The sequence below is a fragment of the Archocentrus centrarchus genome, chromosome 19 (genome assembly GCF_007364275.1).
Source record: "Archocentrus centrarchus isolate MPI-CPG fArcCen1 chromosome 19, fArcCen1, whole genome shotgun sequence".
In the NCBI taxonomy this organism is placed as follows: domain Eukaryota; kingdom Metazoa; phylum Chordata; class Actinopteri; order Cichliformes; family Cichlidae; genus Archocentrus; species Archocentrus centrarchus.
This window is the reverse complement of record NC_044364.1, coordinates 17,455,866-17,480,058: the sequence shown is the minus strand read 5'-3', so window position 1 is coordinate 17,480,058 and position 24,193 is coordinate 17,455,866. Positions and strand designations below refer to the sequence as shown.

General features: G+C 41.0%; 1 protein-coding gene across 6 annotated transcripts; it reads right to left on the bottom strand.

Annotated features, from left to right (window-relative positions):
- rnf157 (ring finger protein 157) lies at positions 1 to 24,193 on the bottom strand. Of its 6 annotated transcripts, none has more exons than XM_030755465.1 (20): positions 24,091 to 24,193; positions 23,159 to 23,829; positions 20,522 to 20,640; positions 16,264 to 16,352; positions 15,862 to 16,011; positions 14,716 to 14,833; positions 14,559 to 14,625; positions 14,435 to 14,478; positions 13,767 to 13,814; positions 13,529 to 13,600; positions 13,240 to 13,399; positions 12,341 to 12,453; positions 12,018 to 12,250; positions 11,543 to 11,642; positions 11,291 to 11,399; positions 8,289 to 8,503; positions 8,117 to 8,179; positions 7,952 to 8,000; positions 4,987 to 5,097; positions 1 to 1,876 (listed from the first exon to the last, which is right to left on the bottom strand). In XM_030755465.1, exons 2-20 carry the CDS (start codon positions 23,244 to 23,246, stop codon positions 1,728 to 1,730), a joined length of 2,097 nt encoding a protein of 698 aa, XP_030611325.1. In that variant the 5' UTR covers positions 23,247 to 23,829; positions 24,091 to 24,193; the 3' UTR covers positions 1 to 1,727. The 6 variants fall into 6 exon arrangements, with proteins under 6 accessions (XP_030611325.1, XP_030611328.1, XP_030611326.1 ...); XM_030755467.1 differs by lacking the exon at positions 24,091 to 24,193 and adding an exon at positions 3,550 to 3,584 and having other exon boundaries at positions 1,742 to 1,876; positions 23,159 to 23,942; XM_030755468.1 differs by lacking the exon at positions 24,091 to 24,193 and having other exon boundaries at positions 20,522 to 20,557; positions 23,220 to 23,943.

Below are 24,193 nucleotides of genomic sequence, written 5' to 3'. Positions count from 1 at the left end.
TTTAGTTGCAAAAACTTTATTGTCTGTTCAAAGTCTTCTTTGACATTTTCACTCTAGAAAAGTGGGGTCTTGCAGACTTGGGACCCATCCCTTTGATATCATACTGCGACTGGTGCCGTAATACAGCTTCATTAACACATTCGGACTGTGATCATGTGACTGTTTGCAGCTTGGTTATAGTAGTGCAGTAGTCCTGACCTTAACAGCCAAGGGAATAGGGTGCCAGAAACTGATATATAACACTACAGAAGAATATGGTACTGCTTTATGCGTGTGCAGTGATCCATCAAGTCTACAGTAGGGTGCGGGCTGACCTAGACTAACATGCTTACTCTACTGTCGCCTCATGCACCGCCGAGTGTGTCGTCTAGGAATCAGCTAATAGTGCATTAAATGTTGATATCGTCCCTTTTCAATTATTCATAACGTGTGTAAACCTTTACAAATTTTTCACATATTTTCATCCACATTCTAATAAACAACACAGTGTTCTGCAACAACTTAAAACACAGAAACAACAGGTGAGATATGCATTAAAGTGTATCTCACGACTAAAAGCTTCACAAACAGGAAGAAACAGGCTCAAGGGGATGATACAAACTGGGAAGCATGACGATGAACAAAAAAGTGTGGGCTAAGTCTTCACTGTATGATGCCTGTGTCACAAGAAATCCCTTTACAATGGCAACACTGAAATAAAAAATAACAAACACACTGAAGGGTCTGAATATGACCGGGCAGTGCAAACAGTTTTGCCACTGTTTGAACCGCAAACAGGCATCCTAGTGCAGGAAAAGGAGATGCAGTGTCTTTATTGCTCGGTGGTACTTGTTGATTTCAATACTATAATACTGACATGCTAAAATGGAGCTTCAGATGGAGAGGGTGGCAATGATGTGTGTGTCAAAGTTTGTGTTTGATTCCAGTTAGGTGACATTTCAGATGTCACGTACATTCCCCCTTTCTAAGAGATTATCGTCCTACATTCTGTGTGGCATCTTTTTTTTTTCTCCAGTCCATCTCTGTTCATTTTGGCCACCATACCTTGGCTCATCGACCGCCGTATGAGTCTGACCACTTCTGAATTGACATTCAGCACAGGTGTGTCAAAAGCAAGGCGAAAATGAGAGGAAAACTCGGAAAAGCTGCATGCGAAGTCGAGACAGGAGCTCCCTGATGAGAAGAGAGGGGTCAGCACTTTCTAGTTCAGTAAGGTAAGGTAGTCCGGTGTCAGCCGACTTTTAGCGTCAAAGTGTCCGACCACTCGTTAGGCATACAGTTTACAACAGAGAAGGAGAAGTACGCTAGTAATAAATCCGATTGCCGATCACAGTAGCCCCTGACTGTTTAGCTGGTAATAGGAAGAAGGGGAAAAAGAGAGAAGAGGAGCAGCATATATTTTTCTAAAGATAGTGTCACAATACACAGCTCTCATTAAACCTACAGGCAATAAATAATAACGTAGCAGTAGGCTAATCATTCCCACAACAAGTTAGGTCACAGACAAGAAAACAAGGAAACTCCTGCGAGATAAAAGTGCACAGACAATGGAGAGGTGATTCCTCTTTCCTCCTCATTCCACTCAAGAATCAATCCAAGAAATGTTGAGACAGATGGGGACGTGAGTCCCTGTTCAGCGAGGACAGTATCCAGCGTTGCAGCACTATGGCAGGGTTAAGAAGAGCTGACTGGATGGGTAAGTTTAGATTGGGGTGTGTTTTTATGTGTTACACAATGAGTGGTCCGCGGCGGGGATGTTTAGGACTCTGGCCGTCCCTGCTCTCTGCCCCCTGCTCCTCCAGGTTCATATTGCTGGTGGAGTTGTGGTGGGGGAGGGGCTCCAAAACAGGCCTGTAGCCCCCGAGGTACAATAGGTCTGAATGAGAGAAGACAGAGAACATGAAGATGGTTATAACCAGTTTTTCCAGATATCGCAGACAAACTGTAATTTATCAGTTAAACTTTATATGCAGATACCAATAAACCCACAGTACTGTGCAAAAGTCTCAACCCACCCCTCATTTCTTTTTATTTTGCAAGAAAAAAAATGGGAAATGGGTGCAGTGATTTATTGAAATGTACAAACATATACAGAAATACAGTATTTTAGTTTTCCAGGCTTCTTGAGGGACATTCAAAGCTCTTCTTTGGATGTTGCCTTTTGTTCCATTCTCTGTTGAGATGATCCCACACTGCTTCAACAATGTTGAGATTTGGACACTGGGGAGGCCAATCCATGACTGCTGCGTTCCATTGTGTGTTCTTCAATTCTATTCACTATCTTCATTCTGAAAAATGAAGATAATGCTAATCTGATGCTTTCCAGGTGGTACTGCATGGTGGATGGTACTTTCCTACATTCACAATTCCATCAATTTTGACAAGATCTCTAACACCACTGGCTGAAATGCAGCCCCAAATAATGAGTGGTACAAGGACTGGACTGAAAGTGAGTGAAAAGAAAACAGCTAATGCCCAAAGAAAAAAATTTGAAAGACCTTCAGAAAGCCTGAAGACCACTTTAAAAACGACATGAAAGTCTGGCTCCTTGGAAGCAAAATATCAAGAAATGAGGGGGTGACTTTTGCACAGTGCCATGTATTACATGTGGTTGACTTCTTTATTAAAACCGTATGAGTTTATGTGGTTACATTGTAGTTAGAAGTTCTTGTTCTGTACAAGATAAGGAGGGTTTTTTGCCTCCAGTACTCTAGATATCTTAGTATTAAAACAGACTTGGCAACTCAACCGGGGATATATTCTGAAGGATTTCATGATTAAAGACAAAGTGAGAGCATTTTTCTAATTCCTTTTTTTAGTATTTACATATTTAAAATGTTCTCTTTTTCAGAAAAAAAGAGGTGTTGCTGGATTTGCAGACCAAGAGCAAAGTTATCATCCTCTTTTTTGTTATAAGGACATTTATTGTAATAACAAGCAATAACCATTAAAATGATGACCTATTTCAAAAAAGAACAGAGATAACTGAGGTATAACCTTACAATGGAATAATATCTTTTCTTCCTTCTTTTCAAGTTATTTTATCTAAAACACAATTAAATGATGAACATTTTATTCTGTTTTTATATTGAAGTTTGACCAAGATAATAAATTCATTGCTCAGTGGGTCCCAGTAACACATTTTGTGCTATTCCTCATTTAAAAAAAAAAAAAAGCTACACACACAAAGATAGAAAATAATTTATATCTGTACGTCATAATCAGTGGAAATGTGAACAGATAGAAACACAACTGAATGGACTCATATCTACTGAACTGTTGTACAGTTTCAAGGCCTGCACAAGCTGGAAAATGGAAAAAACAAAATCAAAAAAACTTCAGACTCCCATTTTCTTTTTAACTAACACATAAAAAATGCTTCTCACTTTCAAAGATTTGATTTGATGATGAAAGTGATGCTGCATGAAAAATCAACAAGTAAAATAACAACAAAAGAAATGTGATTGTTACAGTGCATAAATACAGGATTACAAATCCCCAAAATTGAGACCCTTGAGTCTGATCGACCATCTAACCACATCTCCATACCTAGTCCTCAATGTGCACTGGGCACGACTCCTCATCTGTCCATCCGAAAGAAAGCGAAAGAAGGAAAAAAGACAGAGAAGAAGAAAGAGGTGGGAAGGAAAAATGTCCAGGAAAAGACAGCAGAGAATGTGAAGAATGACGGGGAGTAAAAAGGAGAGAAACAGAGAGATAACAGAACACTTTTACGACACAGGAATAGAAAACATGTCACGACATCCACTATAAAACGCAAACGGGGTCAAGTGGATTCAAGGAAATGAAGGGAATCTCAGGGTTTAAAGGGGGGTGAGGGGGAAAGCTACAAGAATGATGCAGAGCTAAAGGATGTGAAGAAAGTTTGAACACAAAATGATAAAACTTGGTTGCTGATGAGCTAAACTAACACTCTGGAGTCTGTCTATTTACTGGTGAAGTGAATAGTGAATTGTTTTATTTTAGAAACAAGCTGAGAGAATTACTGCAAGGATTTTATATGAAGCTTCTGCCATATGTTGCATTTGTATTTGTATAAATAATGAAACAATAGTTTTACATTTCAGCAATTTAACAATATTTTAATATAATATCAACTGTTTTGATGACTTTTTAAAGGTACCTGTGTACCTGTGCATTAATCTTGGGTTTCTGGCAGGTTTATACTTTGTAAAAATGACAAAGAGACGGGGGTTTATAGATGAATTTGTGCTTAAACAGTGTACAATGAATGTGGAATAAAGATATGGTACGAAACAAAGAACCAGGACTCCAAAGGTTGGCCACAATTTACAAGCATTGGTCGCCAAGAACAAAACTGACACCTTTAGCTCTCATCGCAGTAACCCACCCTGTGTGGCGAAGCAGAGAGGGACAGGGAAGGACAGGAGGGAAGATGGAGGGTGTGAAAATGAGTTGCAGATGTTTGGCAAAGCGGCGCGGAGCTGGCAGACACTGAACATGAACTTCAACTTTTGGGAAGGGCCAGATTGTTTCTCTCTCACACACTCGCACGAAAGCACAGCATGCAGAAATCACTCATCAGTCGCACAGTGAGATGCACTCAGACACGCCCACACAAACACACACCGGGGCTTCAGCTAAAGGGGGGAGGAGGGAGAGAGTGGACGGCTAACTGCTACTGAAAAAAAAAAAAAAAAAAAGCAATGAAGCACCACAACACCAAAGGGTAGGGATGAAGAGAAGAAGGAAGGCTCCGAATCTTCATGCTGGGCAAAAACGCTACAAAAGTTCATCTAAAAATAATGTTGAAAAACCTAACTGCTCTTCTTCCTAGCTTTAATTCACATTGGCATGTTAGCAGAGCAAGCTAATGCACCAGAAGTCCTCTGACAGATATCTCTCCTCGCTTTTCCTCTCCTCATGTATCTCTCCTCATCCCCCCCTCCCTAAACTGTCAGTCCTCAGCTCTCATTGGTCCATGTTCGGGAGGTTGCCACTCACCGGCGAAACGGCTGTTGGGAGCCTGCTCATTATCCAACCCCAAAGAGGGCGTGTCACAGAGGGCGACGCCCTGATTGTTATTGGCCAACTCTGGACACCTGCTCCGCCCACCTGCAAGCGAGGGCAAAGGTCAAACAAGAGCAGCCAGGCACAGCGGGGGCAGGAGGAGGAAGAGGAGGAGGAGGAGGAGAAGGTGGGACAGGCGAGGGGGTGAGAGAGGGAGGAAGGGGGAAGGGTGTCAGAAATGGCCATGCTAGAATGGCAATAATAGAATAATAATTGATCAAATATTTGCACATTTGATCAATTTGAGTCTCTAAGATCAAGTTTATAGGAAGCCTGTGAAGCTGTTCAGTATTTTCCTTTATTTGGCCTTCAGCTTAATGCAGCTGAATATATAAAATTATAATCCCGTGATTCTCACAAAGTGGAGCAAACATGAGCATGTCCAGCTGAAAAAAATGCGACTAGTGAAGAAACTTTAATAAAGCAAAGGAGTTCTGACTCTTGAAAAGCTTCATATGCAAAATTTAATGAGACAGAACAAGAAAATGCTGCACAGCCTCATAATAAAACTGATTGTTTATTTATCAATGCAGCAGGGGAGGTCCGACTATTTTGCCTAAAAACAAGCTTTTTCACTTGCATAATAATTTGTTATTGGTGGATAAAACCTATTTAGATTCACATGCATGGTAGAAATGAAAATGTTGAAAATAAAATGTGTATTTGTTAATAAGAAAAGGTCCTATAGGAGTGTCAAACTAATGATAACTTAGTACTAACACTGTGAGATGACTTACATTTGTCATCTGTCAAAATGTTGCCATTCTGTCGTGTCACAGCTCATCAGAGCGGTCAAATTCTATATCCCCAGCCGACTAACATGAAGAACTTTTTTATCAGCGCGATGGTTTCAAATGGTAGGGCGTTTAATTTGATGATATCTTCAGGCCTATCTTTTTATCTCATTCATAAACTGCATCATATTTGATTTCCAGATGTATTTACAGTAGAGTACATTACTGTGGTGATGATGACAGCACATACCATCTTCATAGTTTAATTACATCTTATCTTTCAAATTGCTTTTATTTCTTTAGCTTTGACTACCCAACATGTTCTTCTGCTCCTTATATAAATTTCTTTGTTTATATAAGTAAAAAAAAATAATAATTCTTACATGCAGACTGTAGCAAACAAACTTGAGGTTTTGGTGTTTTTTTTAATCTTATTAATTAAGTACACTGACAAATGAAATGAAAAAATAAATAGGAATTGTATGGAATATGACTCTTCCGCCTTTTCCAGCATGGCCAGATAATAAATACTGAGATGTTTCATATGTGTAAGTGCCTCATGCCTGCAGCAAGCCTGCTTGTGTGCAGTGTGCAGTGTGTATGTGTATGTGTGCTAATAAGGAGGAAGTGATGGGTGAATGATTGGCAGCTCAGCACAGAGACATAAACAGGGCACATTCAGAAGCTGTCTGGCAGCGCTGGTGCAGATGCACACGTGTGCGTGCAAACATACATCCTACAGCGCGTGTGCTCATTCACAGTCTGTCAGGCAGCACAGGTCCGCTCATCTCCTAAAAACTGAAAGGTCATTCAGTAACTCGCTGGTACTCAGATTGTTTCAGTCTGGCCCGAGGTGTCACCACACACACACACACACACACACACACACACACACACACACACACACACACACACACACACACAATTTACATATTCACATTCAAACTGTTGTCTAATGAAAGGTGGCCTTGTTATGTTTGCTTCAAGCCTTACTGGTAATGGATGCCCACACACTGCACACCACAACACTTTATTTAGCACTATTTCGCACTTGCTTTCTCTCACTCTCTCTCTTGCACGTACGCACGCGCACGCACACACACACACCCACACACACACAGACACACACACACACAGGAGCAGTGCAGGTGGAGCATGTTTCATAATGCAGGCAGCAAGACTTAAAGAGCAAAAATACATGCATTTTACACTTAGACCAACAGTAAGTACACAACCATTCATATAAAAGTGAAAATCATGCAGACACAAGGCAGTAGCCTGGTATGCAGCAAAACCTGAATCTGATCAACAAAGGATGACTCTAGAGGCTCATTTCCTATTGAGAATCAAAGGATGCTCTGATTGATCGGAATATTTATAACAAATGACCAGCCATATTTAATATGCGGTATGGTACACATTTCAAAGAATGTATTACCTTGCACAGGGGGCAAAACTGGCTCTATGACACAAGAACTATGAAATTTATGTCACCCTAAAACAGTACAAGCTTCAGCTGGATGATGTAAATAATGCTCATATTTTTCTTAATGTGTCTGCTTTTCTTTGACTAATCTAACTGTGGGATCTACCTGCCTATCTAGAAATTATGCATCCTACAAATCTACTGAGACACCTTCACGGACTTTTTCTTAACCAAAACATGGATGTAAGAAATTTTAGATTATCACTGCACAAAAATCAGTAAATGTAAAATATTGACTACAAAAATTAGTAACTATATCTAGGGCTTATAAGGCTTAATCAAAGCGTCCTTAGTGAAAAAATTCTGGTGTGTCATTTATTTCAGTTGTTTTGGTCTCATGAGCTCAGCCATCACTGTGCAGAAGATCAGATTCCTTTTGCAGACACGCTGCATGAGAAGTCATTCACTCTCGTACAGATGCAGCATGCTGTGGTGTTTTTGGCTAAAATTACAAGCATTCTGAAAGGGACTGCCCCATCTAGAGGACAGTTGTTAACATACATAGGGCTCCTTTATTTTGAAAGGGTTGGTATCACATAGCCATGATACAACCAGATTTGCTATATATGTCCTCCGCATTAAAAGATAGTATCTCCTTTTTTCTCATAGCCTGAGATAACAAATGCAAAGTGAGATGATTTGTTATTGGTGAAAGATGACGGGTGGTTACTATAGTTACCTTTCCCATTAGATGGAGAGGAGCAATCCTCTTCAGTGACATCATTTCCCTGATGAAAACAGGAAAAAAAAAAAAAAAGCTCTGTAAAACTTTATAATAGGTAGCTAAATTTATAAAATAAGCAGTAATCACAGCCTGCTCAGCGAGCATCAGTGTGTTAGTCACCTCTGAGTCCTGCTCCTCTACAGCCACTGAGTAGTTTTGTTCCTTTGGCTCTTTAGCAAAATCCTGTGAAAAAGAAAACAACCCAGGGGAAACAATCTCATGATGAGATGACAAATTTATTTAAAATTGCATGATTGTGCAGCTACTTCATCCTCCATTCCTCCATCCTCACCCTGTCCTGCTGTGACGGTCTTCGGTTCTCCATGGGGGCGTCCTGGTTCTCCTCGCAGTCTACATCTCCCCCCTCGTCCCCCCCGGGTTCGCCTTCGGCCCCGGCCAGGTAGGACCCTGACATGGAGGACATGGTGTCAGTGCTGATGTGGGAGTGCTGGGAGTGGGACGAGGCCATGGACATCACTGACTGGGCCAGGCTGATGCTCACTGGGTCTGGCAGACAGACGGAGACACACATCACGGTCCGACTTGGGGGGGGGTTTGGATGTTTGTTTGTTTTTGTTTTTAGGCTGCCAGGTTGGAAAAACAACTGGGCCCTACGTCCACAAATATTATCAATGGCAGAAAACGTAAATAGTGCCTTGCAAAAATCATTCCAGCTGGAATAACAGTCCTTGCTTTCTAGGTTGAGCTGCAAAGCCACTCGGTAGATTTCCCATAAAATCTGATTTAGTGGCACAAACACAAAATGCTGAGGTGGAAAAAACCTCTGATTTATTTATGCTAAAAGCCTCCACTGAGTGCCTTGAGCTCCCTACATTTAGCTTTCATGCAAAATTCCTGAGATACTGAACACCATTTTGAGGAAAATGGTTTTCCTGGCTGGATACAGCAGCTGAAACCAACATCTTATACTCAACTTAGAGTAATCAAAAAAAAAAAAAAAAAGAGTATAGCAACAGCACTATACCATACAAGCTCCTCTAAAAATGAGAATACTACAGCTGTTGAAGATGAGGAAAGAGCTGATAAAAGGGCAGCTTTTACAACTTTATTCAGGTGTGAAAGGACAACTGTTATGACCCAGGTCATAATTAGAATTTTGTTTATTGTTTTCGCACCTCCATACCTGGAGGTGGTGCTGTTAATTTTTTCTCTTCTGTGTTTTGTTTATGTAAGCTCCAGGTGTTAGCTGACCATTGGTTGAGACTAAAGAATGCCAGCTATAAATTGGTACCTGTCAAGACTGGCCCCACCCCTCTGCCGTCTTCCTGTTCCTAACAAGCCTGTGTTTTTCAAAACTCTGTATTGCGTGGTGCTTCTGTGTCAGTTTCTGGAAGAGCCAGACTAGTGATCTTTGCATATATTGTAGATATTGTAAATACCTTTGTCCTAATATAATTTATATGGTAGCTGTAGGGGTGGGAAGCCTTTTTCTTTTAGTATCTTTTCTCCTGTTTTGGCTAGGGAGGCAGGTAGGGAGGCCTGTGTTTTCTTTTGTTTTTTTTCTATGATGGTAGGTAAGTTAGTTGTGTTTTCTTTTCTAGAATATTTTGTTTGTTGTTTTGGGCTGTGCCCACCTGAAGTGATCTACCTGCAGAATATAAATAAACTATCCTGTTTGGGACTGTGAACCTTGTTGTGGCACTGGTTCTTCTTGGGAGCAGGGGAGTCACTTTTGTGTTGCGCTCTGGGTTCCCCTAGGCCAGGGTGTAACATAAATGGGGGCTTGTCCAGGATCATTAGGACTTTATTTTGGATATTTTTATGGAGACTAAACATTGTTTTGTTTTTGGTGGGTGAGTGAGTGATGGTTTAAGGTGTTCACTGTGACTGAGCAAACTCCCTTTAGTAAGTGTGTTTCAGCTGAAGGTGAAGCTATAGAATGAAAAAAGATGGGCGTAGCCATTGTGATGGTCACCATCATCATCACTCTTTTGGTATTTTAAAAATCAGACGTGTTGAGGGAGGAATGGATCTGACTGAGAAACTGAGGGACACTTCATATTCATTAGCCAGTGAGCTGTCAATCACATGGTAACATTGTCTTTGATGAAAAAGGCGACCATAATATGTATTAAGTAAGATGTGAAACTACTGAGAGAGAACATAATCTCATTAGGAAAGTGTTTCCTGCAGTCATAGATCAAGTGAGTGGAAGGGTCACTTTCCCATAGATATCTATAGAGTCCAAGATTGATCCCCAACTCTTTTTAAGTGCTCTGGTTTTAAGCCTTGAACCAAGCCAACCAGTTATAAGGAGAATCATGACCATAAAAATTTTTGATATGGATCAAAAAAATTAAGGAAAACAAAAAATGGTGAAGGTACAAGACTGTTTACATAATTACATTTTAACGGTGAAGAAACCAGTCATCCCATAGCCCATTGCAAATCCCAGATTCCACAGCAAATGACTTCCAACCTTCTCAGATTTAATCCTTTTCATTATGATAGCATTGTATAATAATAGTTTTTAATATACATTGTAGTTTATGTTGTGTGTGTAGTAAAGTATAACCTATTTATTGATATGGTACAGTGCTTCATTCCTGAATGCAATTACTGTTCTTGTAATTTCTCACTCTTAGCTGGTTTAAGCACAGTAACAGTGACCTCCGCCAATCAGAGATGTTGCCATTTCAGTGTAGGATTGTGGGTAGAATAGTTCTTTCCATGACATCGTGAATTTAACACTTTTTTGTTAAAACAAGGTTGACATCATACAGCCCTGTGGTTTTCCACAGGAGCACATACCATCATTTCACAATGTCGTAGCTCATAGTAAACTTACTTTGGATAGTTGAAACATTATGGCTCATAATCAAAATCCCTATGGAGAATATGCATGGGATTTTTACTTCCAGAACCTCACTGTTGAGCCCTGGAAGGGTTGCCCCCTGCTGGACACTTATAAATAATGCAATCCAATTAGGTCCAGACTTGTATCTTATTAAAAAAGAGTTAGAAAAGTCCCATTTCCTTCACATATTTGTAATGAGATGCATGACGAAAGGGGCTTAAATTGGAATCAGCTATCTAAAATATGAGGCATAAAACACAACCTTTAAAAATATATGTTGCCTCTAGCAATAGGAAGTGATTCACAGCAGTTGCTGCTATTTTTTAAAGCAGATCAAAATTTACATACGTCATAGGTATTATGTTTGTTATTATGCTTATGCAAGTGTGAGTCATAAAAAATAGGCTTGAGGTACCAGAAAAAGATAGAAAAAGATTATTTTTAGGTTTAGCATGTGTGCATGTGTCTGTGTATACCTTCCGGGGAGGTAATGGTGGAGGAGAGAGGGGTGCCGGTGCAGGATGACTGGTCGATGGCTCCAGATGAGGAGAAAGTCAGGTTCTCACTGTCTGGAGTTACTCCGCACTGTAAAACAACAAGAGCAACAGTAAGAGCTCACGTTACATGATCTTACACGCTCAAACACACAAATAAATGTGTAAACTCCCACAGCCATAGGAGACACTGTGAAAATGCATATTCTCTGTGTATGTTTAACACATTCATACCTCCTGCTGGTCTACAACGAGTTTGTGGCGACAGGCCTCAGATTCACTGCAAGACTTCTCATCCTCTTCAGGAAGCACAGAGGAATTCTGGGAAAGTGACCTAAGAATAAGCAACAAAGTGAATTAGCATCAGACAAAAATAACACAGGGGGGTTGAATATTATCATTTTGGAACAAACAATGAAATTAAATAAAGAAGGATAATAAAAAAAAATGTGTGTGTATGGACTTTTTACTTTTTTCTCTGTGATCTCAGTCTTGGAAAGAGTTGGCCGAGAAAAACTGAAGTCTACTTCAAGTCTACAAAACTCACCTAAATTTAGTAGACTTGAAGCAGTAAGCTGATTTCTGAAACATACTCCTATGATCAGAGCATGCTGTCTTAAGTAGCTAGCTCCACCCTTTGTACTGATCCAAGTAGAAAAAAACAAACAACCCAGACCAACACTCTCTCAGGCCTCATAGGCAGACTCACTTTGAACCGCTCTTCTTGAGTTTGAGTGCCTGACTGGAGTTGGAGTGGTCTAGAGGAGAGAGTGAACGGGCAGGTGCCGGATGAGGCTCGCTGTTATATGGCGGAAGGGCTCCAGAGACGTGGCTGGGACCAGAGTGGAGAGGAGGAGGAGCTACTGAGGTGGTATTGAGGGGGCCATTCAAGGCCTCCAAGAGAGACACCGCCTCATAACCTGGAGGGATATGCTCTGACGCCTGTGAGGAGAACAGGATGGTGAGAATTTGGATTCACTATGACTGGAAATCATCACTGGTTCTCAGTTTTTTTTGTGAGTTCTGCCTCACCGAGTGTTCCTCTGAGTCAGAGGTCTGGGAAGTGATGACAGGGTTAAAGCTGGTAGGTGACAGAGGACTGAGTTTCTTCCTAATTGCTCGAATCTGCAGCAGAGCTCTGAATGCTTGAAGAAAAACACCACAGACAAGCCTTAAATATAATCTAAGGACAAATATTGTTTTCAAAGTTAGAATTAGTACAAAAAGAGTCAGGAAGAACTGAGATGCTTTCTATTTAGCTGCTGAACTGCACCTTTAAAATACAGATTATTTCTAAGAAAATGTCTTCATTTACTTCTGACTTTTATCAGTTAAACCTGTCAAAGCTTATAAACTATATTTTAGTTTGAGTTACAAATACAGCCAACATGGCAGGGACAAAAGAAAGTATTTTAACATGACAGGTTCCACTCTCTTACTACCCAAATCTCTCCCTCAGTGAGTCTGTTTAATCCATGCTGCAGATTTTACGCTTGGTGCTTTTTTTAGATTTCTGATGCAGTTTCCTCTGCTGTAGTCTGTAGTGATGAAGCAGTTAATGTTTAAAATGTCTTTCCTTCCTCTCATATTTAGTTCTACATGAAATCAAAGAAGCTTTCTTTGTTTTTTTTTAATCTGTGCTACTTTTATGGTGCTTTTCCTCCATCACTGTAGCCTTTAAATAAATAAAAAACAACTGCAAATTCAGTAAGCGACTAAAAGGCTACAAGTCTTTAGCATTATCCCCCTCTGGGTGAAGAATATAGCTTGTCCAGCTACTGAGTCTAAAAACATGCACTCTTTCTGCACTGTTACATTTTTACATTTTTTTGGCTATAATACAAATCTACCAAAATGTGTAATCCCAGCACTTTTCAGACTTTTTTCGGATGTCTCCTTTTGTAAATAAACCTTCAGACATTTGAACTCACGCAGTCTGCAGATAGGGCAGCAGTTGGCTTGGTAGCGCAGTGTGTCTGCGCAGGCATTGCAGAGACACAGGTGTCTGCATGGCAGGATGAGTGTGTCTCGTACATCAGATAAACACACAACACACTCCGCACTGTTGTCGCTGATCTCGTCGTCCGCAACCTGGAGACAAAAGTCACTGAAATATTAATTCTTGAGTTGATCTGCAAAAGCAGACAGTGACACTGATTTATTTTGTTAGACTTCCACGTTAAGAGGACTGAAACACTTCTTATGTTTTCTGATTCCCACCTTTGATTCCTGACTGTTGTATTTGTTCTCTATCCCATAGATCTCCTGCAGCAGATAACTCACACCATCCACCTGGGAAAAGGAACACAGCGTAGAATAAAGGCAGCTGCTCTCACGGGCCAGACGTGATGTTAAAGCTGGAAATAAAGCTTTGGTGTGTCTTTGTCTTTTATAAGCACAATATTGCTACATGAAAGGAGACAGGAAGGAAGGGGAGAAGAAAGGCAGGTGTATTCACCACTTGTTTCTGCTTCAGAGGCTTCACACAGTAGCTCCCATCCATGTGCTGGCAAAGAAAGCAACAATTGTATGTATTATTAATTAATCTGTACAATATTAGGCCAATTATGGAGTGTAATATTGATATGATACCATAATGTCTTTATTTATTAAAGAGCAGGTCCATAATTTTGATCTTCAAGCAATAGTCAGGCACTTTTATGAACAGTGAAGCAGATTTTTATATGCTGCAGTCAAAAATTTCCCCTTTGCACAAAGAAAAGATGTAATCATGAAAAATACTTGTGTATTTAAGTCAGACTGCTGGAGTTTCAGGTAAACTCTGGGATATAATTTTAGGACTGCAAACAGTGGCCTCTATAATTTCTTGTGCAGTGGCGGGGAGGGGGGGGGGGGGGGGGTCACATGAACAGAGTTTTCAGCAAGTAAAACCAGTGTCAAAGTACATCTGAGCATGTAAGTAAAAATGTAAACCTGATCACATACATACACACACACACACACGCACACACACACACACACACACACCCACACACACACACATATATATATATATATATATATATATAGCTTAAAAAACAGAGGCAAAATCTGTAAAAGTTATTCAAGTAATTAAAAAATTATCTAAATGACTGCAATAATAGTAAATATGATTTTGCCTCTTACCTTTTCAAATGTAGCTAGTAGTATGTGAGAGTGGCCCAAATGGTCTGCAAGAATAAAAAAACAAGTTGACACACCTTTATGCATATTCATCACACCACCAGTGTGACAAAACACATTAGCTCACCTTCTCCCTCATCTACAACAGCCTGCACAACCATGGGGAAGACTTCCTTGTCCATATCAAACAGCAGCTGAGGAAAGAAACACCGCAGATATCCATCTGGACAAGCCTCATGTAAACACGTGTTTCAACAACAGTGCTGCAGGTACACGCTGCCTACCTCATCGTCGGCCCATTCGCTGAGGTTGACCGTGTGTGATGGCAGACAGAACTGCTGGCAAACTCCCCGTTTGAAGTGCACTGTCTCAGACTGCAGCGAGCTGTCCTGTGGCAGGTAACTGCAGGGAGCAGACAGATACGGGTCTGGTTATAAGAGGAGCAATTGCTGTTTCTATCTGCTGTAATTGACAATGTGGATCAACTGTAAGCACAGGCGATAACTTCTTAAATGTAGCAGTTAGAAAGTGGGAGTCTTATTTAGATATCACTTATTCTGGGTGAAGTGGTAGAAAAGGAAAATGTGTTTACATCCTCCATTCTGTTTGGACAGAAATAGAATCAGAAACAGCTCCTTATGCAAGATATGCAAGAAATGCAAATACTGACATGTAACATGAAATACATTTAGGAAATGCAAGACCATGCTGACATAACTTACAATTGTGTGGATGAATATTTATGGATATGCTTTTCTCTGCCACATGGGCCTGTATTTAATTTTTTGCATATGTGTTTTCTTTGGAGATACAACGATGCAACTTTTTCCTCTTCAGATATTCATTCAGATCCCTCAGCTTTGGCTGTCATCCACAAATCATTTCAAACCCTTAACCTCTGTTCACTGAAGACTCATGTTAAGTCTGTATGACACTGCAGAGAAGTCAATGTGCTTATTTTCATGTAAGATAGCATGAGTCCACAGCTGATCATCAAATTTTAATATTAAACAAGCAAGGAAGAGGACAGTGGTTTTGTTTTTCCTAATAACCTAGCTATTGGTAATTTGGAGGTGCAAGGTGAGAGTGATGAAATCCGAAATTAAAACAAGGGTGCTCACTCACTGGCAAGAGCTACACGCCTCCCACATTTTCATGTTCCAAGCTGAAGATTTAGTGAAAATAAGGTCAGCAAAACAGCAGCAGCACACAAAGAAAATTGATTCACTCCATATTTTTCCCCTGGTCATCCACACCACAACCGCAGCTGCTCTTTGCCCCCACCAGTGGGGCATGAATCACACAACCACTGGCGCTGTGGGCCACACGAGGACATTTAAAAAAAACAGTCCTGTCTTTGCAACAGTATAGTGTGTGTGTGTGTGTGTGTGGGGGGGGGGGGGGGGGGGGGGGGGGGGCTTCTCACTCACACTGGCACTCCGTTGTGAAACTCCTCTATGGCCTGGTAGTAGATGGTGATGGCCACCTGTGTGTCAGCATCAAAGGTGAACTCGACATTGTAGCAGGCTCTGGTCTTCCCAGCTGCCTCGTCACCAGGCAGCTTCAGGTCCTCACTGCAGCTGGATGAAGGAGGGAGAACAACAGAATGTGAATTATTGTTTTGTTTCTCATCTTTGATATTGTATTAGTTTTTTGTGTGTGCTCTATATTCAAGGCTTTGGGTCATTTTGAATGAAAAACATGTACAATTTGACGCTATCTCTTAAATTAGTTTATGACTTGCTCCCGAAAAATAAATCTATTGACATAAAATTAGACCGAGGCTGAGCAATCAGGGGTTACGTATACGTTCAGCAGACACTGGTGCGTACCGTACGAGTCGCAGGGTGTCCTTTCGAATGTTAATAAGGCTTCGTAGCGTCTTTACTGGTTCCTGAGGTGGAGGGGCTGCATACGGGAACTGAGAACACAAAGGAAAAAAAACAAACAAACAAAATAAATTATAGATGCAAAATCCATGTTATGATACTGAAGAGTACTATCATTCATTTTCCTCTCAACCACACAACATTCCTCTCCTCACCGCAGCACATTTAGGGCTGCATGATGACCGTGGCTGCTCCTGGTTTAACCTTAACACAAAGAGGTTTTGGTTTGTCAGCACAGATCTCATTGATGCTGACAAGTGCTGAGCCACAGCAAAAAAATCTGCTCTGACTGTCTTTCCAGGGATGAGACTCACTTCAGACAGTGTTTGGTGAGTTCCTCCACATGTGAGGACCGCAGGAGTGTAAAACTGGGTAATTGATAAGAATATATAATACTTTCTGTGATTAGTTTAACCTCGGTGTAAATTTAACATATGGGCTTTAAACTTGACCCTATCTGGGGATCACTGCTCAGCACTCCTTTGTTGTGTGCTTGAAGCTAAAAGTTGCTGAATGAGCGTAAGCAGAGAGCCGAGGTGGTTTAAGGATCTCTGGAGGATGTGGTCAGATGCCTCGACGCTACAACCCCTCATCTGTGCGCCTGTGTGTTTAGGTGTGTTTGCGTGGCTGTGAATGGCACCGTATTCAGCACTATTACACATCTGGGCTCAGCAGGAGTCACGCCTGTAAACCACACAAACAAACACACACCAAGTAACAGATGCTGAAAGGAGCCATTCATCGGGAACTCGCAGGCAACACTGTAGGTCTTATTAAAAAAAATCACGAAACATCAGAGCAACACTCTGCACTTCCTCGCACACTACCAGACTTAAATAAAAACCTGAGAAACGTTTCTCCTGTTCAAATAAAGGCGAGCGTTGTCTAAACAAGGTTACAGTGATAATGCTAACAAGCTCATACTAAGCAGTTTCAACGTTTACCATGTTCACCATGTTAGATTAGCGTGTAGCATGCTAATATTTGCTATAAGCTATGCCCTAAAGAAATAATGTTACACACTAAAAGGAAATAATACCTACATGCATGCAACGACAACTGCAATTTAAACTCCAAAAGATGAAGAAAACTTTCTCTTTTTTTAAGATGTAATATTTTCCAAACTCTTTCCAGAGATGCAATACCTCAACCTATAATTTATTTTTTAAAGATTCTGGGAGAATCCATGCCGTTTGGGTTGAGTACTCTTTGTTTTTCCAGTGTAAACACACTTTCCCTTAAAATCTGCTTACAGTTACCGTGACGTGTGGATTTGGAACACTTGATTAAGTACTTATGGTTATAAATTAAACCAAGCAAACATATTTGAGACAGCATTGTGGTTATGAGGCAAGCAGCCAGGGAGATGCTGTTTCCCAACCCAATAGTGGTCCAGTCTGACCCTCTCTTACAAAACAGAACATATTGATTATATTATTGCATATCCAAAAGAATAAATGCAGTGATTGTGGCTGACAATCACTATCTATTTGTGAAAGTTCTCAGAGAATATGTTGAACAACCTTTGGCTGACTGCCCATTTTTCAACCAAGGTATCGAGCCTTGGTTGAAAAACAGTTCCAAAGTAAAGTTGTGCCGGTATCAGCGGCAATCAAGAACAACGGGATTCAAACCACAAGCTTGAATTTGGCTGATTTCACTGAAGGACAGCCACACAACTTTCAATTGCTAGAAGGACATGCGGTGGAAGGCCAGACCACTTTTTTCCTTATGGAGCTATTTTATTTTAAATATCCTGAATGGAAGTTCAAACAGCGGTCATTCAAGGTCAGCATGTTTGCTGGAAAAGCATAAAAAAAAATAACAAATTTGACCCACTGATGGAAGAGGTGAGGGATTGCCAAAGCAATTTATCCTGTGGAAAACATATAATAAATGTCTGCAGCAAATTCCATGTTAAAAATAGGGATGCAGCAATCTGATATTAGGCTCGGATATTGTTCCAATCGTGACTCAGTATTGGCAAATACGTAAAGTACTGGATTCATACTGGAACTGGAAAAAAGTTGATTAGTGCATCGACGCTTGTGACATTTCACCAGAAACCAAAGATATCAATCTCATGGTGGCATCAGAGTGGAAGACAGGGATTACCAAAGTCCTCAGGATTCATCCCCTCGGAATCAGGAATGCCTGTGAAGAATCTGACAGCAATCCAAAGATACTGGATTCAAAGTAGGCCAGCTAACCATCATTGCCACCCATGGTGTGGCTAAAATCTATTTTGCATTTGAGTTCTTCAGCCAGGGCACTCTAAAAAAAATCCCTAAATATAGCCACATCCATTATCCTGTTTGCTGAGTGGTGCGGGAGGCTAAGAACACAACAACTGTGGTTGGATTTATGATTCCACAACACCATCTGCTTGGAAACCACCAACCATTATATAATGCTGGTAAAGCTTCAGACACACATACAAGAACAAAAAAAAAAAAACATCACCAGCTGAATTCGGAGCCCACGGGAGGATTAAAAACACCCATATAATCAGGAGGAAAAACTGCACTCCTAATTTTAGCCGCAGTCTAGACAGAAACAGCAGTGCAATTGAGATTAGTACACAGAGAGAGACGAAACCGAGTCTTTGCATTTCATATCAGCTTCAATTATTTCAACATTTTTACTCCCTTCAAGCCTTTTGGTCTGTGTTAAATTGTCTCTTTCCTCAGTGGGCTTGAGCTCTTTGCAATCTGAAGCTCTCATTAGTTTGAACTTCAGGTTCATGATTAGGTTTGCACGAACCCACCAGAGGGACCATCATTTATCAGGGTCTCTGTGGAGGGAGTCTGCACACTCTCATTTCATTTTTAATTAGTTTGACAGGATGAGACGTTGAAATAAATTTCAAATCAATGACAGTGTGAAAGACTGGTAATTGCCACTGCAGGAGTCCTGCCTGCTGAAACGTACCCGATCCTGTTTAATGACAAGAAGACTTTAACACTTCAGACGGCTCAAGTGTTAAAGAATCGATTTGTCTATCGACCAAAGACAGAAAAATGTTTTTGCTATGCTGTTACATCAATCACTCTAACAGTATATAAACTCACTGGCCATTTCATTAGGTATGCCTGTTCAGCTGCCTGTTAATGCTAATATCTAATCAGTCAATCACATGACAGCAAGGCAATGCATTTAGGTGCGTAGAAATGGTCAAGGTCACCCGCTGAAGTTCAAACCGAGCATCAGATTGGAGAAGAAAGGTGATTTAAGTGACTTTGAACATGGCAGTGTTGTTGGTACCAGATGGGCTGGTCTGAGTATTTCAGAAACTGCTGATTTACTGGGATTTTCCCACATAACTAATCTCTAGGGTTTACAGAGAACGATCTAAAAAAAAAAAAAAAAAAAAAAAGAGTAAAATATCTAATGAGCAGCAGTTCTCTTTGTGAGAATTCCTTGCTGATGTCATATGTCAGAGGAGTCTGCTTGGACCTGGTATGAAGGCAACAGCAACTCAAATAACCACTCATTGCAACCAAGGTATGCAGAAGAACATCTCTGAATGTGCTTCGGGCCCCTAGTACCAGAGGAGCATTGTTTAAATGCCACAGTCTACCTGAGTATTTGTGACTACAGTGTCTCCATCTTCTGATGGCTGCATCCAGCAGGATAGCGCGTAATGACACAAAGCTCAGATTAAACTGGTTTCTTGAACATGAAAACATGTTCACCGTACTCAAACCCAATAGGTGGTGGAACGGGAGATTCGTGTCATGGATGTGCAGCTGACAAATCTGCAGCAACTGTGTGACGCAATCATGTCAATACGGACCTAAATCTCTGAGGAATGTTTCCAGCACCTTGTTGAATCTGTGCCATGAAGAATTGAGGCAGTTCTGAAGGCAAAAGGGGGTCCAACCCAGTACTAGCAAAGTGTAACTAATGAGTGGGTGAGTGTATATATGACAGGATAAAAGGGAAAAGCATGATAAGACATTTCAATGCCACTCATATTATTATGTATAACATTATTTTTTTTTTTACCTTGTAAATGTATTTTTCTTAAAAAAAAAAAAATCCCTGGGGTGAAATGACTAAACCAATCCATAAACCAACTATGTCCAACACCAATTAGTTAGATTGGAGTCATAGTCACAATCTGCTTTGTTTAAATGGCCCAAGAAATCATTCAGGTTTTTGACATTTTATATCGCTGTTAGTGTGTGAGAATACCAACCGCTACTGGTCTGGTCCCCAGGAAGTTAAGGTCTGTGTTTTCCCCGAACAGGTAACCCTCTGGATGGGTGGAGTCAAACTTCTCTCCCCCCATGATGAAATGGCTGGCAAAGTAACTGCCTGCACAATGAGAAAGAAGAACATAAGAACATATTAATGATGGCTTATTAAGAACCAAAACAGAGCTGCAAATACCTTTTTGTATTTAGTCTAGTCTCGAGTTACATTTGCAAACTGATCAAGTCATTTTACCCGAAGATTTATGAAAACTGAAGGAGCCACGCTGAAATGAGTTGCTACAAACGGACTCTTTGCCAGTTACAAGTCCTACCCATCTGGCACTTCACCGGCATAAAACATTTATGCTTCCTTTAAATAACTGAGCCTCCATTCCTGGTATCCACAGATAACTCAATGCAACAGCCAACTAATCCCAAGCTGCTTGATAAAATTACCTCATTCTATCCCTGTCCCTGGCAGGTTAGACAAGATGTGTCTTTTTTTATTTTAATATGACCAAAAACGGTGAAATAATAATGACTGAAGCTGGGCTGTTATTGGCCTGTAGCTTCTTTACCTGTTTACCTAAACTCAAGGTGGATGACAACGAGACTAAATAGACGTTTTGCTTTTTAATCACAGGCCAGGCTAATATCATAAGACTGTAATGGAGGTTTGCAGTCTCTAAATAACATGCTGGGCAGTCGAGTCATGTTTCTGCAGGGAGGGCATCTGGTCTGGCATTGCTGGTCTGAATCTGGCTGCTTCGTTTTTCACACTTATTAACACAGTAGAGGAGGACGGGTTTGGATCGTTTGAATTTAAAGCCATTAACATGATAAGAGGGGGGGAAAAAAGCCCCAATGATAAACCTGTCTCCCTCTCTCTTCATCGCTTTATTTACAGCAGGTGGGAGCGGCGACCTGAGCTCAGGCTCTGTCACCAGATCCCACAGACAGGAACTCGGGCTGACAGATCGGTTTCGTTGGCAGCAATCGCCACCTCTATCCTCCCCTCACAGCATCACCACCATTTCTGCTCCAGGCTAGAACCAGGGCTGTTATATCACAAATTTATATTGCTTATGACTAATTCAGCTGCTGTGGCAATAGTGGGGGTAATGGCAGCCACTTTTCTTCCCTTCCATCCTCATCCTCTTCAGTACACAATGTCACAATAAATCTGAGACATTACTCTGATATCTCTGAGCATAATGAAACTCACATCCCCCGATTGTGCTGCAGATCTTTGTGGGAGATTTTAATTTTACTTTATGTGGCTGCATTTAACAGATTTGAAAAACAATGAGATTATATTTTCAAACACAATGCCTATCAGTATTACTGGTGAATCCGGGGAGGGGGGCCGGACACAGTGCAGCAATCAGAAAAGATCACACATGACTGATTGAAAACACACGGGTCAGTTTGAGGGAAAAGACCACTTTGTGAGTCAGGCAGAGAGTGTAAGAGACCTGTGCTGGCATTTTTTTTTTTTTAATTTAAAGAAAAGGTCATGCCGATGAACTCTGCCCTAGTATATGCCATAATATAACATTTATATTTAGCCAGGAAATAAATGATCAAAGCACTGGTAAATAATATCAAAAACACTACTAAGAACCTCACAGAGCTTAAACAATGAAATTATCACTGATTGATAATTAAGTTGCAACTATTTTCTTTTTTTTTTTTTCAGTAAAACAACTAAAATATGCAGGTTCCAGCTTTTATGATCCATAATTTGTCTAAAACTATATTTTCATCTGTAGTTTATTGACAAAACCATCAAAGCATAAAACAATGCAAAGATCAATGGCCAAAGACAGACACTGCTAGTTGGATATTCACAAATAAACTGAGATTTCAAGATGTATTATGTCTACAAGGGTTAGTAAATAACAATTTTGAAAACGCATGGATCATTGCAGCTAAAATTTCAGTTTTGAAAATATGAATATGTTCTGCTTTGTCCGTTTTATATCTCAAATTAAATATATCTGCCTTTTCCCATCTTTTTTTTTTTTTTTTACTTTTTTCTCTATTCTGGCATATTATATTGGGGGAAAATTGAACTGAAACCAGTAATGAGCCAGTCCATTAATGGAACTTCCCTCTGATGACACTGATACTGGTCTTTTCATTGTCATCTATCATGATTTATTCATTTCCACAGCCTGATTTAGTCATAACACCAACAAACCAGATGCACCAAAGGAGAAGACAAACCCAGCTCTGTCTGACAGTCTGCCTATCTATAAAAAATTTTAAGGTGAATTTGTATAAATACATGCAGAGGATAAAAAGAGAAGTAGTTGTGGAAATATAGGGGTGCTGGTGTGTGTTGCTGTCCCTCAGTAGATGGCACTACACTGCTGCATGATCCAGAATAAATTAGAATAAATCATCCAACACATAAATATGGAATAAAGGGAAAGTGCACTGTGAACTGAGTGGAAAGGTGGCTCATGAAAAGCACCGGTCTCCACAGGTAGCCGCTCCAGGTTAAAGGCTTAAATGCCCTGCAGGCCTGTAAGTATGAAGGGGATGCTTTCCCTCCAGAATAGCCCAGAATAAACCATCTGCAGTGAGCTTTAGCGAACACCCAACCCAGTCCGACCTGTTGTTTGGTGACTTACCAGATTTCGGTGGGTAGCGATACACCGAATTGGACGGGATGTCCACTTCTTCCACGCCTATGTTTTGTCTGCTTGTTAAAGCTCCCATTTCCAGTCAAATAAAGACGGCACGGGTTAACGGGCATAACACTTCAGGTCCGCTTTGTGCGCTGCGTCTCTTTACTCCCTATCATTTAATCCAGTTCGTGCTGCCCTGTCCATTTCTGTCGGGTCCAAGCCCCGCCGTGAATGTGACCGTTCCGGGGATTAGTAGTTGTTCTCTGGCTGCTTATCCCTCCCCGGCCAACAGTGCGAGCTTGTATTTTGAGGCAGAAAACAGCTGTGGTAGTCCCTTTAACACCGGGGAAGCGCTTTCGTGGTGCTCCGCAGTTCCTGGCTTTACTCTACGTGATAGTATGTGGCACTAAACGGCGATGTGCTCGTCTCCCGGCCCTGCTGGATGTTGATCGTGTATCCCCCCCACCCCACCACCGGGTTCTTGTCGGTGTTGGATCCTGTCAGAGAGCTCTGTGGCTCCCCATGACGTCAGCCAGGCACAAATCCGGACCGTGGTTTTTTGCGCAGTCCCCCTCTCTCCTCTCCAGCAGCCGCTAGTGACGAGCCGCTTTATAACGTGACCTTCCTACGCCAAATGTGCAAGCAGCGCTGACTGCAGTGCAGAGACGACGGCTCTGTGGGATACACAACATTACTTGTTGGACTTGTGCGGGAAAGCGAGTAACTAAAGCTGAATAATGTACGAAAAAAAAGCTTAATAGGTTTACAAAAACTGACACGGATCCAGTGATGAAAACAACAGTGCCTGGAGTTTATATGCTAAAAAAAAAAAAAAAAAAAAAAAAAAACAGTCGTTCAATTCTCAGAAACGGTGAACTGGACGTTTTAACCAAAGTGATGGAACAACAAAGGCAGAAATAACGGTCTGCCCTTACCAGCAGCTTCCGGTCCACAGGGGGGCAGTATAGCGATTAATGTGTAAGAGGCTGACTATCGGCGCAGCCAATCAGAAGAGGCCAACGTGAGCGCAAAGAAAGG